Here is a 12317-nt window from a genome sequence, read left to right on the forward strand (position 1 = left end):
TCTGTGCACGCTCACACATGCTCACACGTCCACTTGTCTTTGTTCCTTCCACGCCAGGGGCGTGGATGCGAGAATTACTCTACACCGAGGGGTGGATTTCTTCTGTCTGTCATCAGACTTAGCTGCTTTGGTATTGTTGGCATCTTATGTGTGACTTTTATTTAGTAATTTGGGGATTTAATTTTAGTCTTTTTGTAATGTATGGAATTTAAGTGAAAACCAAGAACTGGGGGGTGTTAGCTCAGCTTTGAGAATTACTGTATATAGAATAGAACACTTAGACTAGTGCATTGAAAATGGGAGATGAATCGAGTATAAATGGAATTCAACATATTAAATAATAAGTACAGTGTCTATAATTTTGAACTTTATCAAATGTTACCATTCTGATTTGATGCATTATCTTCAGAATCAGAGATACAAGCGGTCATCATTAGAATTAGGATAAGTAACATTCTGCCTAAGATCAATAAATTTACATAGCTGTATGAAATAAAAACACCATTTTAGAGCTAGTAGTTTTAGTATTTCCTGATTTTTAATTTTGTGATGGAATCAAACAAAACTACTGAGAAAATACTTGTACCATAACACTCAGTAAAGATTTTTTGTTTACCTTTTTTATTAAAAACTTGATAAAAGTGCATTGAATACATTGTTTGTCCTAGAATCAAGTGTTCACCAAACATTTGTTGTTTTCTCCCACTCCCCCAGAAAGGTTTTTTACTGGAGATGCAGACTATTCGTCATCTACCAAATTAAAAACTGCAGGTTTTTGTAAACTGGCACTTGGGAAGAAGTAGGTGCCGAGAAGTGATTAAATGTCGGCGTGTGCACTCCCGCTGCCAGGAAATCAACCTCCCATATGTTGCCGGTTGGCAGACATGCATCTTAAAAATGGATTGAATGAAGCTGCTGCTGCCCTCTTTTCCCCTTTATCTGTTTCTAGCAGCGCGTTCTCTTTGTGCCTGTAAGTCATCACTTCTGCTGCAGTGAGGAACATGATGTATTTTACAGATACGCTTGAAGTGAAGTGGAGTACTCCTTCAGAGTGCGGTCCCCGAGCTAGTGGGATAGCTCCTTCAGACACTACTAGTGTGGCCCTTGCACCAACGGGAGAGCACGTTTGTCTGTTTTGAAACATTTAATTTTTTGTTTTTATAAAAATTTGAGCCTGAGACACATTGATTTTTCACATTTTATCACATCATTTCAAAATAACTTCCTCGATATATGTGAGTCTTAAAAGAAAATGAGTATCTCAATTGTTTTTGAAAAATAAGTACTTAGATGAGAACAGATTGATGAAACATCTGAACTTCATAAGTGTGTTTTTGGAGTAACTCAACTAAATCTTATTGCACGGAATACAGTTTTTAGAACCCCAGAAAATCTGTCCTTCACACAATTACAAAGTTTCCTTAAAATTGACAGTGATGTTTTATTTACATATAATTATATTTCGACATGTAGAACTGAATCTAAAATGAAGGGTCTCTTGACTGTCTCCATTTCTTAAATAAAAACTTATGTGGAAAATATACGCAAATACATCGTGTCGGCCCCTAACGTAAGACTGGAGCCACTGGTGAGTGCATGCTTGTTATTGCATGTTAACACACAGAATCCCCGCATACAGTTTTTCTCTAGATCCTCTCAGGGTGCCTTTTCGTCCTATAATGTATTTTTAAGAATTACCTTTTCAGAAATTAAAAAAATATTTTTGGAGTTCTTTTATGTGATGAGTTTTAACTAAAACTTGTCCTATGGGTGTAATCAATCTTAATTATACATGCTCTTAGCAATATTTTACAGATTGCACATTTGGGAAAACTAGTTGTCTTTTCTAGTGCAGTTTACGGTGGCGATACCTGCCTGCCTTTTCCTTGGCTGCGTTGGCACAAGCGTTGTGCTTATTTTGTTGTAAATGGTTCCAGTACTTGATCAGTTCGCTGGGCTGGAACTGATGAGAGGTAATCAGGTGGCTGTATTTACAGCTCGAGTAAGAAACCCGCCAGTGATTGAACACAAATTCATTGGGAGGGGGCACGGGGTCAATCCGCAGCTTGGCAAGACAGATCCCTACATACACATCCTCCAAGTGCAAGCGACGGATACTTAAAGAAACTTTAAATATCTTCTCGGCCAGATCCCCGGAGAAGACGTAGCCAGTCCCAGAGCAGAAGACCGGGTAGCGCTCGCTGGGGTAGAGGTCTGGTGGCATGTACCACTTGCTGTCTTTGTTTCGGTTGGGCGCGTACCCTCTCATGAGGTACCCAGTGAAATAGTTACGTCTGGGCGGCAGGTCCGGCTTCAGTAGCTTGTGTATTAAATACTCAGTGTTGACAAACATGTCGCTGTCGGTTTTCATGACGTAAGGAATGTGTGGGCAGTGTGTGGCGACCCAGTTCATGCCCATCAGTGTTTTGATGGTCAGGTTGTAGTATGTGTCTAAGTACTCCTGTTGGATGATGTCGTGGTACTGTCTGCTCTCTTCCAGTATCGCACGTTGAAGGAAGCCGTTGACCTTGACACTCAGGCCCAACAAAAAAATTCGTGTGATTTGGATTCCAGGGGCTAGACTTTCGTTTCCCCAGGTTTGCCGAATAGCTCTCCTAGCTTCTATTTGTCCAGGCTCTGCTGCTATGAGTAGGATTAAAAAGGGGCTTTTCTCCTGGCATTTGTCAGGTTCGTTGATGATATACTTGAAGTGGTACGGGTTGGGATGCCCGGTACCCTTTTCGCGGTAGATGCTCCCGTTGGCACTGAGTGTGTTCTCCAGCCCCGTAACTCCTTGTGGCGACAGGTCTGTGTTGTTGGCGTTGGTTGCAGTTTGGGGCCTCAGGGTCTGAGGAACTGTTTCTTTCCAGATGTTCCGGAGAGAGCTGTGGTTCGTCTCGCTTTTTGTAGAACGGAATCCTCGGAAAGTGTAGGTCACGGGGTTTTCTTTGAACCCGGCTCGGCCTGGCAGCCAGTCGTGGTGGCTGAAGAACAAGAGCGTGGCAAAGAGGAACACCAGGGAGAGGGCGCCGATGAGGTGGGTCCGGCACAGAGACCGCTTGGCCCAGCAGCAGTGCCGCCGCCTCCACTGCAGCATGGTGCGGGCGCCCGGGACGGGAGGGGGACTGCAGGCCGCGCGGTTCTGCCTCTGCTGGCTCAGGGCTGCTCTCTGGGCAGCATGTCTGTTCCGTCACGTGGCCTCCCTTGCGGTCATTCTGTAGAGACAGAGCATGCAAGTTTACAGGATGCCGAGTATTACAGGGATGCCTGAAAGAGACTTTGGATGATAATAAAATTAGGGCAGATGGGCACTGGGAGGCGGTAGAAATGGGATAACCCTGGAATGCAGTTTAAAACTTGTTCCCCCTTGGCACCGTGACCTCGCTGAGGGCAGGGTCAGCTTCTCTAGAAATACTCCGTGGTAGCACTGTGAGCACCTTGCTGTTCTTCCACTTAATTTTCTCAGTAGCCCCGGGCATTTGTACTTGGGACCCGAGTTAAAGATTTAAAAGTTGCATGCTTATAGAGGCGACAATGTTACTAGATTTCTGAGAGGGGCCATGTAACAAGGCCTGAGAGCAGGTGGAAGTCTTATTGGCATTAATTAAAATTGATTTGACACACTGTTGGTGGGGTGTGCACACTCAGCAGCCTTCTTTGTAAAATGGTCATGTGTCAGCTGTGGGACAGACAGGGCGAGGTGACGACGGCAGAGTTCTGCTAGTCACACTGCGCTGCCTGGCACGTTTCCACCGGCCCCTGCTGTGCCGAGAAAGTCAGCGAGAAGGTGCACCTGTCGGAATTAATTTTCAGGGTCCAGTAACTTCAGTCTAGGGTTTTGAGACAGTAATAAATGATGAGCATTGTCAAACACTCTTTTCTGATTTTTAACCTTGTTCTTCAAGTAGGAAGTATTCGGGAAATCATTATCCTTACTTAGACTCAAGATGGATTTTAAAAAAATACGTAACAACGACTTATTCAACCCTCTGTGGCCTCGGCAGGCACCGGCACGTGTCCCGGTTTGCCTCCGTGTTAGAGCCGAAGAGAAGTGCTCTCAGCAGTCTTTTCAGGTGTACGGAATGCAGGTGCTGGTTACCGTCAGAGCCCACTGTTTAAAATTTTAAATTTCACAGAATGTATTTTTAAAGATTCTCGAGTTACGCCGTGGCCTAAATTTGCATGAAGAGGATTTGTTACGTTTTTAGGACTTTTGCTAGCGTGACATTTAGAGCCTGAGGTTTTTTAAAAGATTGGGAGATGTCGGTGTGGAAGGTGCACGGTGCCCACGTGAAGAAGTGGCTGTGTTGTCCTCGCACAGGGTGTCCAGCGCACAGCACGGGTGTGACCGTGCTTGCAGCTGGTTCCTGCTCTTTCTGCATCCAGGAGGGGGGGTGGGGGTGGTGGAAGCCGAGCTTCTGTTCTCTGTGAGGATATTAATAAATGTGCAATTTTGACTTTTTTCAACGTTTTATTGTGAAGCTTACTACTTTAAGCAAAATAAAACTAGTTAATGTAGTGCCATTTATTTGTATGTATAATTTTATTTTATGTATGCATATTAATACATTATAATATACATACATATATGTGCATTCATTTAGCCTGTGATGCTGGGAGATTCATAGTTAATACCAAATTTACTTAATTCTGACGTGAAATTTAACTATTTTGAAAGAAATAATTAAAGTTTTTATATAACTGAATAATTATAGAATGAAATTCATGTATATAATGTGAAGTACTTTGAAAATATTGAAAGTGTTAAGACGTATATGTGAATGAAAGTACTGCTAGTAACAGCCACTAGGGGGAGCAAGTAGCTGGGAATTTGAACAAATTTCTGAAGTGTAATAGTACAGGCATCAGCTTTTGATAATTTGTAGTATCTGAAAGTAGTGCTTTTAGAAGTAATGGCATTTCTCAAATGTAGAAAATTATTTAATCATTTTGTGAGATAGAAACAGTGATTCTTTTTTTAGCTTTGGGATTTTTAAAACTATCTTGTTACTTATTAGAGTTTATTTACATGAATTTTAATCTTACATTACTACAGTGAGGACCAAGGCTATTCCTTCTACCAGTACAACATAGTTCTGCAGTGAGCTAAGCTGGACATAATAGAGCTGAGTGTTCTGATTCAGAAACTCACTTTTTCCCTCCTCGATCTGTAAATAGCAGCCTGTTTAGACTGAGAAACTCTTCCTACGCTTTTGTTTTCAAGTGAAATATCTGATAAATAGTAATGATTCTTCCATCCTATAAGGAAACCAGTAGATACCAGGTCTACGAGTATAAATTGAAAAGGAAAATTACCTTTAAAGTTTATTTGATAATCTATTTTAAACATTCCAAAGCTAGATTAAAATGTGGCAGCTTTCTGTTGATATAATAATGCTTGGAAACTGATTGAAGTTCCAATTGTTGAAATCTTTTAAGAGTTTAAATTTGATAGTTCAAGAAGCAGTAAATGTTTGGGTGAATGTGTGCCCGGAGGATGGAGGAGGTGAGTGAGGGTGAAGACAGTGACAAATTGTGGTGTGTTTGTGAACACGCCACACCTGAAGTGTTCCCGTGTTACCGGAAGCAGCCAAGTGCTCCACATTGTGGCCCAGCAGAACTGCATAGTTCAGGGTTCTCTGTGGCTTTGCAGCAATGGGTGATGGAGGGGCGTCTTAATTCACATTCATGGTGTTTGTGGGCCTGTAAAATAGGAAGCTGCTCGGGCTTGAAATCATTTGTATCCATTTGTAACTCTCCCATTGATAATAAAAAAAAGTGCATGTGTCTGGCCTTAAAAAATTATTGATAAATTTTCTCAGGTATTATAATTTCTTTGTTAAAAGTAAAGTAAAATCACAACCTTCTACTACATGGTAAAATTATTCTCGACATATTCTTGTGTGGTTTTTTTCCCCTTAAAAAGTGGGAACAAGGCAAGAAAGTTAAAATGGTTGGGCATGCTAAATAGCTTTGCACTTTAGATTTTCAGCATACGAATAGCTTTTTATTTATATCCCCTATGTTTTATGATAATATTTTCAATTAATGTGTGTTCATACCTTACAGATTAAAGTTCATGGAGAGGATATTACAGTAAAATGTTGAGTTAGTACACACACGTACTGTTTTTATCATTTGGCTTTTTATAAAAGTGTTGCTATCTTTACTTTGTTGAAACAGTCCTAGATTTCAGTGGTACTCGAATGAAAAATTCTACACTTTTGTGTTGAGATATCTAGCTTATAAAAATGTTTAATTGGTAACTTGAACATTGAGACATAAAGGCACTGAGCAAGACTTGAGATTTTTACAACCACATGTTTTCAGTACCCCCAATTTCATTCTTAAATGGAATAAAAACTCATGGTATGAATGAGAGTTGATGCTGAGATATAATAACAATAGGGCCTGATAAAATTTGTTTAGTATTAATTTTAGAATGGCATGCTTACAAGTGTCTTTAAGATGTTTGTTTGCCTTTTATGATTAATTGCTGTGAAATTGAGTAAAAATTAAGATCTTCCATAGATTTATAAAAAATTTTAGAAACATCCTTGAGTTCCTGAACCATGAGCTGCTATTGTAACTGTGATTGCTGAAATAGTTTATTAGATCTATTTCTGCCCTGCACTTACACACCATGGCAGTGGTTTGTTACTACATATAACATAGCCTGAAAGCACAGTGGCTACATTATGTTTAATTTTTGACCTTGTAGTGCTGTTTATGGGTGTCTTGATACCAAAGTGTTTTCGTATTATGTTTTTGAATTTCAAAAATGATCACCGAGAATAACAGCCTATGTGTGACCTTTCAGAAGCAGTCTGTTGCTTAAAATTAAAGCTCACTCTTTTAAATGGGGCATTTCCAGCAACTATTGCTATTTCTTTGTTTAAAGTTGTCTTCATGAGCAGTGGAACACGCATCCACTGTGATGTGCTGTGCATAAGCTCTTGCCTTCGGTGAACCTGTGCAGATGCTTTCCCTGTAGTCTGTTACCGCTCGGTAACACTTAAAATTTGTGGGCGCTCGCATGGGTTGTGTTCGTGATCTCTATTCGGGGAGATGGGTTTTGGAGGGAAGACTTTGTTACTAAAAGCTGCTATGAGGATTTTGTTTTAAAAGGACTGAAAAAGCTCTTGCTGTTAACATCCTCTTTGATACTATTTAATGTGATTTCACTGCATTGTCTCTCTTGATAGCCATTTTCAAGGGAGCACTGTAATTTACTGGGTAAGGATTCAGTTTGACCTAATTTGGTAGAGGATTGCTATGCTTTCTTTAGAGGGCTGCAGATTTTTTTTTTAAGTTTTAATTTTTCAGAAACCTTTAAGCACATCTTGTTACTATTTGCCTCGTATCGGCTGTATGCCTATAATCTGTAATCACTCCAAGCCCCGTGGTCACTGGAATAAAGCAGTGACAGCTTGTGCTCTAAACAATGACACATTTTAGATAATACATTCCGAAAGCCTCTCGCAGTTTCAAGGGCAGTGAGCTGCGGGAACTTGTTTATCAGACACGAGTGCCTCCAGGGCCACACCGGGTAGGGAGCAGACATTCAAATGCACATCGCACACAAGACAGCCACGTACCTTTCCTGGTCAGGCCATCCGTGTGGACCGGGTTATGCCCACTGACCGTACTTTGGGCTCGCCATCCCTTCAGCAGAAAGATGCCCTCGAACATGCGCACATCCCCAGTGGTCTGCTGCCTGCGCCTGCTTTTCACGGGGTCCAGAGTGTCCATCCGTCTGCCTGTCTTCCTGGCACCCTCCTCCTTCATACGGGTGCTGGTCTTCGGAGGCTTCCCCTTTCTTTCATTTTCTCTGGCTTTAAACAAAAGAGCTGCAGTCGTCTGTTCTGCTGGGAGCAGTGTTGACTCTTCCTGGCAGCTGGCGATGCATGGAAGCTCCTTATGCCTGCCGGTTTCCCGGCCGGACAATGCAGAGCTGCGTTCTCCCCTCAGTGTCCATGTTTCTGGGAACCACACGGACCTGCAGTGGGAGCTGCTGGCGCCGGAATGGAGTGCTCGGCTGGGCTGGGGAAGGACGGGCTGAGCTCCCCTTTGTAGCTGCCTGACAGCTGCGGGGAGGATTTTCAGCAGTTTTCCTGGGTTTTAGTCTGTAATATGAAATCCACGCTTCCTCAGCTGCTGCACAGGCAGGCAGCAGTTTATATCTGGGCTTGACAGATGTTCTCTCTGACAGAGCAGAATTGAACGTCACTGCTTGGCTGGGTCCCACGTGATTGTTTGCATTAATTTGGACTAAAAACCCAAGGTAGGGAGCAGCTTAGAGATTTCGCTTCTGTGTGAAACATACTCAGTGCAAGTGTAGTGACGAGTGAATAATTTGAAAGTGGAATGAGGAAATGAATGGTTGTAATTTTATTTTTTCATCTTATTTCTTCCTTAATGCTTAAGCGCTGGCTTTCTAAATGTTTTTAGCGTTAGATGTTGGTTTTCATGTTTTTTACGTGGTTTTATGGGGCACAAGCAATATAAGCTTTTATATATAACTAGATCTGATTTAACCCCTTCAGTGCACTCCCTCCCATGAAATTTCCTTTTTTTCTCAAGTTACCTCACTTTTACTAATACCTAATTAAGACTCAGAGACTGTTTTCTTTCACCTGTAACTCAGGCACAACCCGCACCCCCTTTTTCTGGGGTTTATATAAATCAGCTGCCCTGGGCTGCGTTACTGACACATGATGTGATACAGTGCACCTCTTTTTTCCCCCTCTGAGTAGTTTCTGATGTTCTTGAAGGCAGCAAAACTTTATTTTTAAGCAATTTTAATGTGAACATTTATTTATTTATTTTTTCCTCATTTTAAAATTACATGTATGATAGAATTCAACAGAGTGATATACTAGATACAGTGCACTTGTGCAGCATCTTCTTGATGGGTAATTAGGTTTTACTAATCGTATTTGCTTATTCTAATATTTCAGGATGGGCTAGTAACTTGCTCTGAAGCATGTTTTTTAGCAAGAACTATATACTCACATGTTTCTTGGTATGTTTAGTCTCCTGGGCACCTTCTTTTTTTCTTTTTTGCTGCAGAGTATTGGGGCATTGTGCTTTTTTTTCTTTAATATCTTGAATTACCAGTTTTTCCTCAGACATTAGGGACATTAACTCCTAGAAATGTATAGTTTTGGAACTGAAGCTATATATTTGTGGTCATAATATACCCTTGATCCTGCCTGTCTTCCCCAATAATGTCTGTTATTTCAAATATAGATTTATATCTCATCTAATTTTTTATTCTGCGTGTTTATTGTGAGGAAATTGAGATGTTAGAGATTAATTCTAGTTATTTGATTACTTTTCAGTAGTCAAGTTAAGACTCCAAAGTCTATAAGCCATTCAGTTTACACAGTTACTTTTACATATTTTCTGCAGAAACATAAAATTTGAATACAAAGAAATGTTTGAGTGAACCTGAAAACTGCATTTTTTAAAAAAATGTCAAAGGGTGGTGATTGACAGGAAGTGCAGTAACATGGAGGAAAGACAAAAATGGCACATGTAAAAGACAAATATTTTTCCTAGATTTCATCTCCAAAGTTTTAAATCTTTCCAGCTTTTAAAAACTTTTTGCACCAAAAAAGGAATCAATACTTTTCATCCCAGTTTTGTCAACTTGAGCCAAAGCCTTCTGAGCTGCAGTCATTTTGCTATTTTTCTTTTCAGCCTTCAAGTCTTTAGTATTAAACTTAGTGTAATCTTCTTTTGCTTCTCTGGGCTCATCTGATAACTTTCTCTGATGGAAGATTTGGCAGTGAAGCTGAAGGGCCTGGAAGCTTCAAGTGTTTAGCTAAGGCGATATGTAGTTCTTCCGGGTTGTAGTCAAGCATCGGACCACGGGCACAGCGGACACGGTCCTCTTTCGCGTCCCTGGGAGCCTGGCGTCTGGAGAGCACTGCCGTCGACCCCGCCTGGGCACCGGTCTTTCTGTGGCTGGTTTCTGAGGCCGCTGTAGTCGGGTGAGCCTTATTCCCAGCCTCATGGCTTTTCTTCGCTATACTTGTGATACTTCCTTTTGTCTGTTTCTTTTCCTCTGTCATGTGTTGAAGTAATTTCTCAGCTACCGGAAGTTTCAGCAGCAAGATGCAGTTCAGAAACGTTACCCACCACACCTTGGTCTGGAGGCTGAACCCGTCCCACGTGATCAGCCCCTGTGAAGTGGTGGAGGTGCAGCGGGCGAGGGTCCAGGGGTGTGGCCAAGCAGAGAAGACCCCGCTGAACAGGTGGACCGAAGAACCAAGAATGGTGTTTCCCTTGAAAATTCATTTCAGACAGCTTCAGTGGACACACACTGAACAAGAAAGGGCTCCTTCCCCTGAACCTGGGTGAACCGGTTTTATAAACCATAAGCCCACTTTCATCTTCTTCGAAGCATCTTCTAAATATTCTGGAAGCCACGCAGCCTGTCTTTCCCGGAGCCTGGGCACCACCGCCGCGGCTGCAGCCCCGGGAGGCGGACGACTGGACGGAGGTGGTTTGGTTTCCAGAGCCAGCGGGCCGCTCACACTGACTGTTTGCATTCAGTGCCAGCCATCTGATATTTTTAATTTTTGCCCATTACATTTTTAGTGTAGCTGATGAAATGTAGTTTAGGAATTCTGTGACTGTTTTTAGGAATGCCTGTGACTTCCCTGGAAATGCTGGAAGGAACATTGGGCATTTTGTAAATGGGGAACCCAAGACCTCGAGCCCCGAGTTCGAAGTTCTCTCCTGAGTGAAGGGGAAAGCGGAAGCCCAGGTCGTCCCAGCGTTCAGTCCTCTGTGCACCCTACTGCGTGCTTGCCGCTCCCTGTGTTCGTGTGTTTGATGTAGGTAGCAGAGCAATGCTTAAGTGCCTGTGTACAGCAGCTTGTTTTATTTTTTTTTTTATTTTATTTATGGACAGCTTGTTTTAAACAAGCGGATGTCGGTTTTAGCAGGTCAGTGTTTATCAGCAGTTCCCTGTGCAGGCCGCACTGTGTGGCCAGCAGAGTGACCGTTACTGAGCACTGACGCAGAGTCCAGACGGATGCTGGCCTGAGATGCGACGGACATGGCCTTCGTGCTCATCATAGTTTTATGATTGTGATACCCATTTGAAGATGGGGAGCCATGCTTAGAGTTGTAAAATAATTACCCCAAATAGGAGCTAATTTGTGGTGAGGAGGAGTCCAGCTGGGAGTTAAAATAAGATCGGCTAAGTCCTCACGCTCCATTCCTAACCATTATGCTCCATGGCACTGCCGGGAGTGGTAGGATCTTCTCCTGCTGGGACCGCACACCCAGAGGTCATCCGTGGAAGTGTCAGTGGAGGTTCACGTTTTCACTTGCCTCATCTGCTCAGCAAGTTCATGTTGGTCAGCTGCTGTGTGCCCGCACCGGTGTTAGGCACAGCTCATTGAAGTGAGCGGGATCCGAAGGTATTGTGGTCGTATTTCCTGCCCTTTCTCCAGGAAGGACGAAGTAATTACTTCTTGCCAGTTTGATTGGATTCTTCTTTGATGTCCCACTGGATTTATTTTGGATCTTGGTTATTAAGAGATCTCCATAGGTCATTTGCTGGCTAGTGGGGAACCTTTAGTATTGCCTGGCGCCCCTGACTTGCACGCAGATCGTTGATTAATTCTGCTTGCTACGGGGCAAGTGCTTATGCATCAGAGAGACTCCTGGAAACTAGTAAAAAGGGGCCTGTGCACTTAATCAGAATTTACTTTAAACTTTTAGGTACGCCTGCATTCTATTTCTGAAGTTCAAGTTAAGCTGGTTAAGAACTTCTCACAAAGTACAGAAAACTAGAGCAGGCATGAAATAAAGAAAGGTTCCTTTCGCAGAAGGAACTTTCTCTAGCAACCTGCATGTTTCCAGCCAAGAGAATCTGTAAAAATCTTAGGACAGACAGGCTTGTAGAAGTTCTCCCTTTAGTCTAATTTCTTTAACATCTGAAACGTATGGGTGAACTTGCCCAGTAAATGCAGTGAGTTTCTTTGTCAGACTCAGCAGACTGGCACCTCTTTTGTTTGTTTAGCTTTATAGTTATAACTGTGTTGTAATTTTTACTGGCATAAGTCTACGTTTTAGTCTATAATGTGTCACTCACGGGGTAAAGGCCGTCGTCATTAAGTGCGCAGTAGTCAGAACTGTCGGGGTTGGCATTAGCGTTTTCCTGGGCCGGTCTGGAGCAGCCCTCAAGGAGTCAGAGTTTAATGACAAGGCTTGCAGTGCCTCTGTCAGCATTAAAAATAAAATAATTATTTTATCAGCAAACGCGAGTTTATTTGGGAATGGCTGAGGAATTGCAA

The 12317-nt window shown here is 42.3% G+C and overlaps 2 protein-coding genes and 1 pseudogene across 2 annotated transcripts in view; 1 reads left to right on the forward strand and 2 right to left on the reverse strand.

The window, feature by feature from the left end:
• CDC73 (cell division cycle 73) overlaps positions 1-12317 on the forward strand; it is an 81768-nt gene that overhangs the window by 43347 nt on the left and 26104 nt on the right. The window lies entirely within an intron of this gene.
• B3GALT2 (beta-1,3-galactosyltransferase 2) lies at positions 599-8369 on the reverse strand. The gene is made up of 2 exons (XM_028531254.2): positions 7599-8369; positions 599-3215 (listed from the first exon to the last, which is right to left on the reverse strand). The coding sequence occupies exon 2, from the start codon at positions 3095-3097 to the stop codon at positions 1847-1849; it is 1251 nt and encodes a 416-aa protein (XP_028387055.1). The 5' UTR covers positions 3098-3215; positions 7599-8369; the 3' UTR covers positions 599-1846.
• On the reverse strand, positions 9048-10877 carry LOC114512441 (annotated as a pseudogene).

This window comes from Phyllostomus discolor, chromosome 15 (assembly GCF_004126475.2).
Source record: "Phyllostomus discolor isolate MPI-MPIP mPhyDis1 chromosome 15, mPhyDis1.pri.v3, whole genome shotgun sequence".
NCBI lineage: Eukaryota > Metazoa > Chordata > Mammalia > Chiroptera > Phyllostomidae > Phyllostomus > Phyllostomus discolor.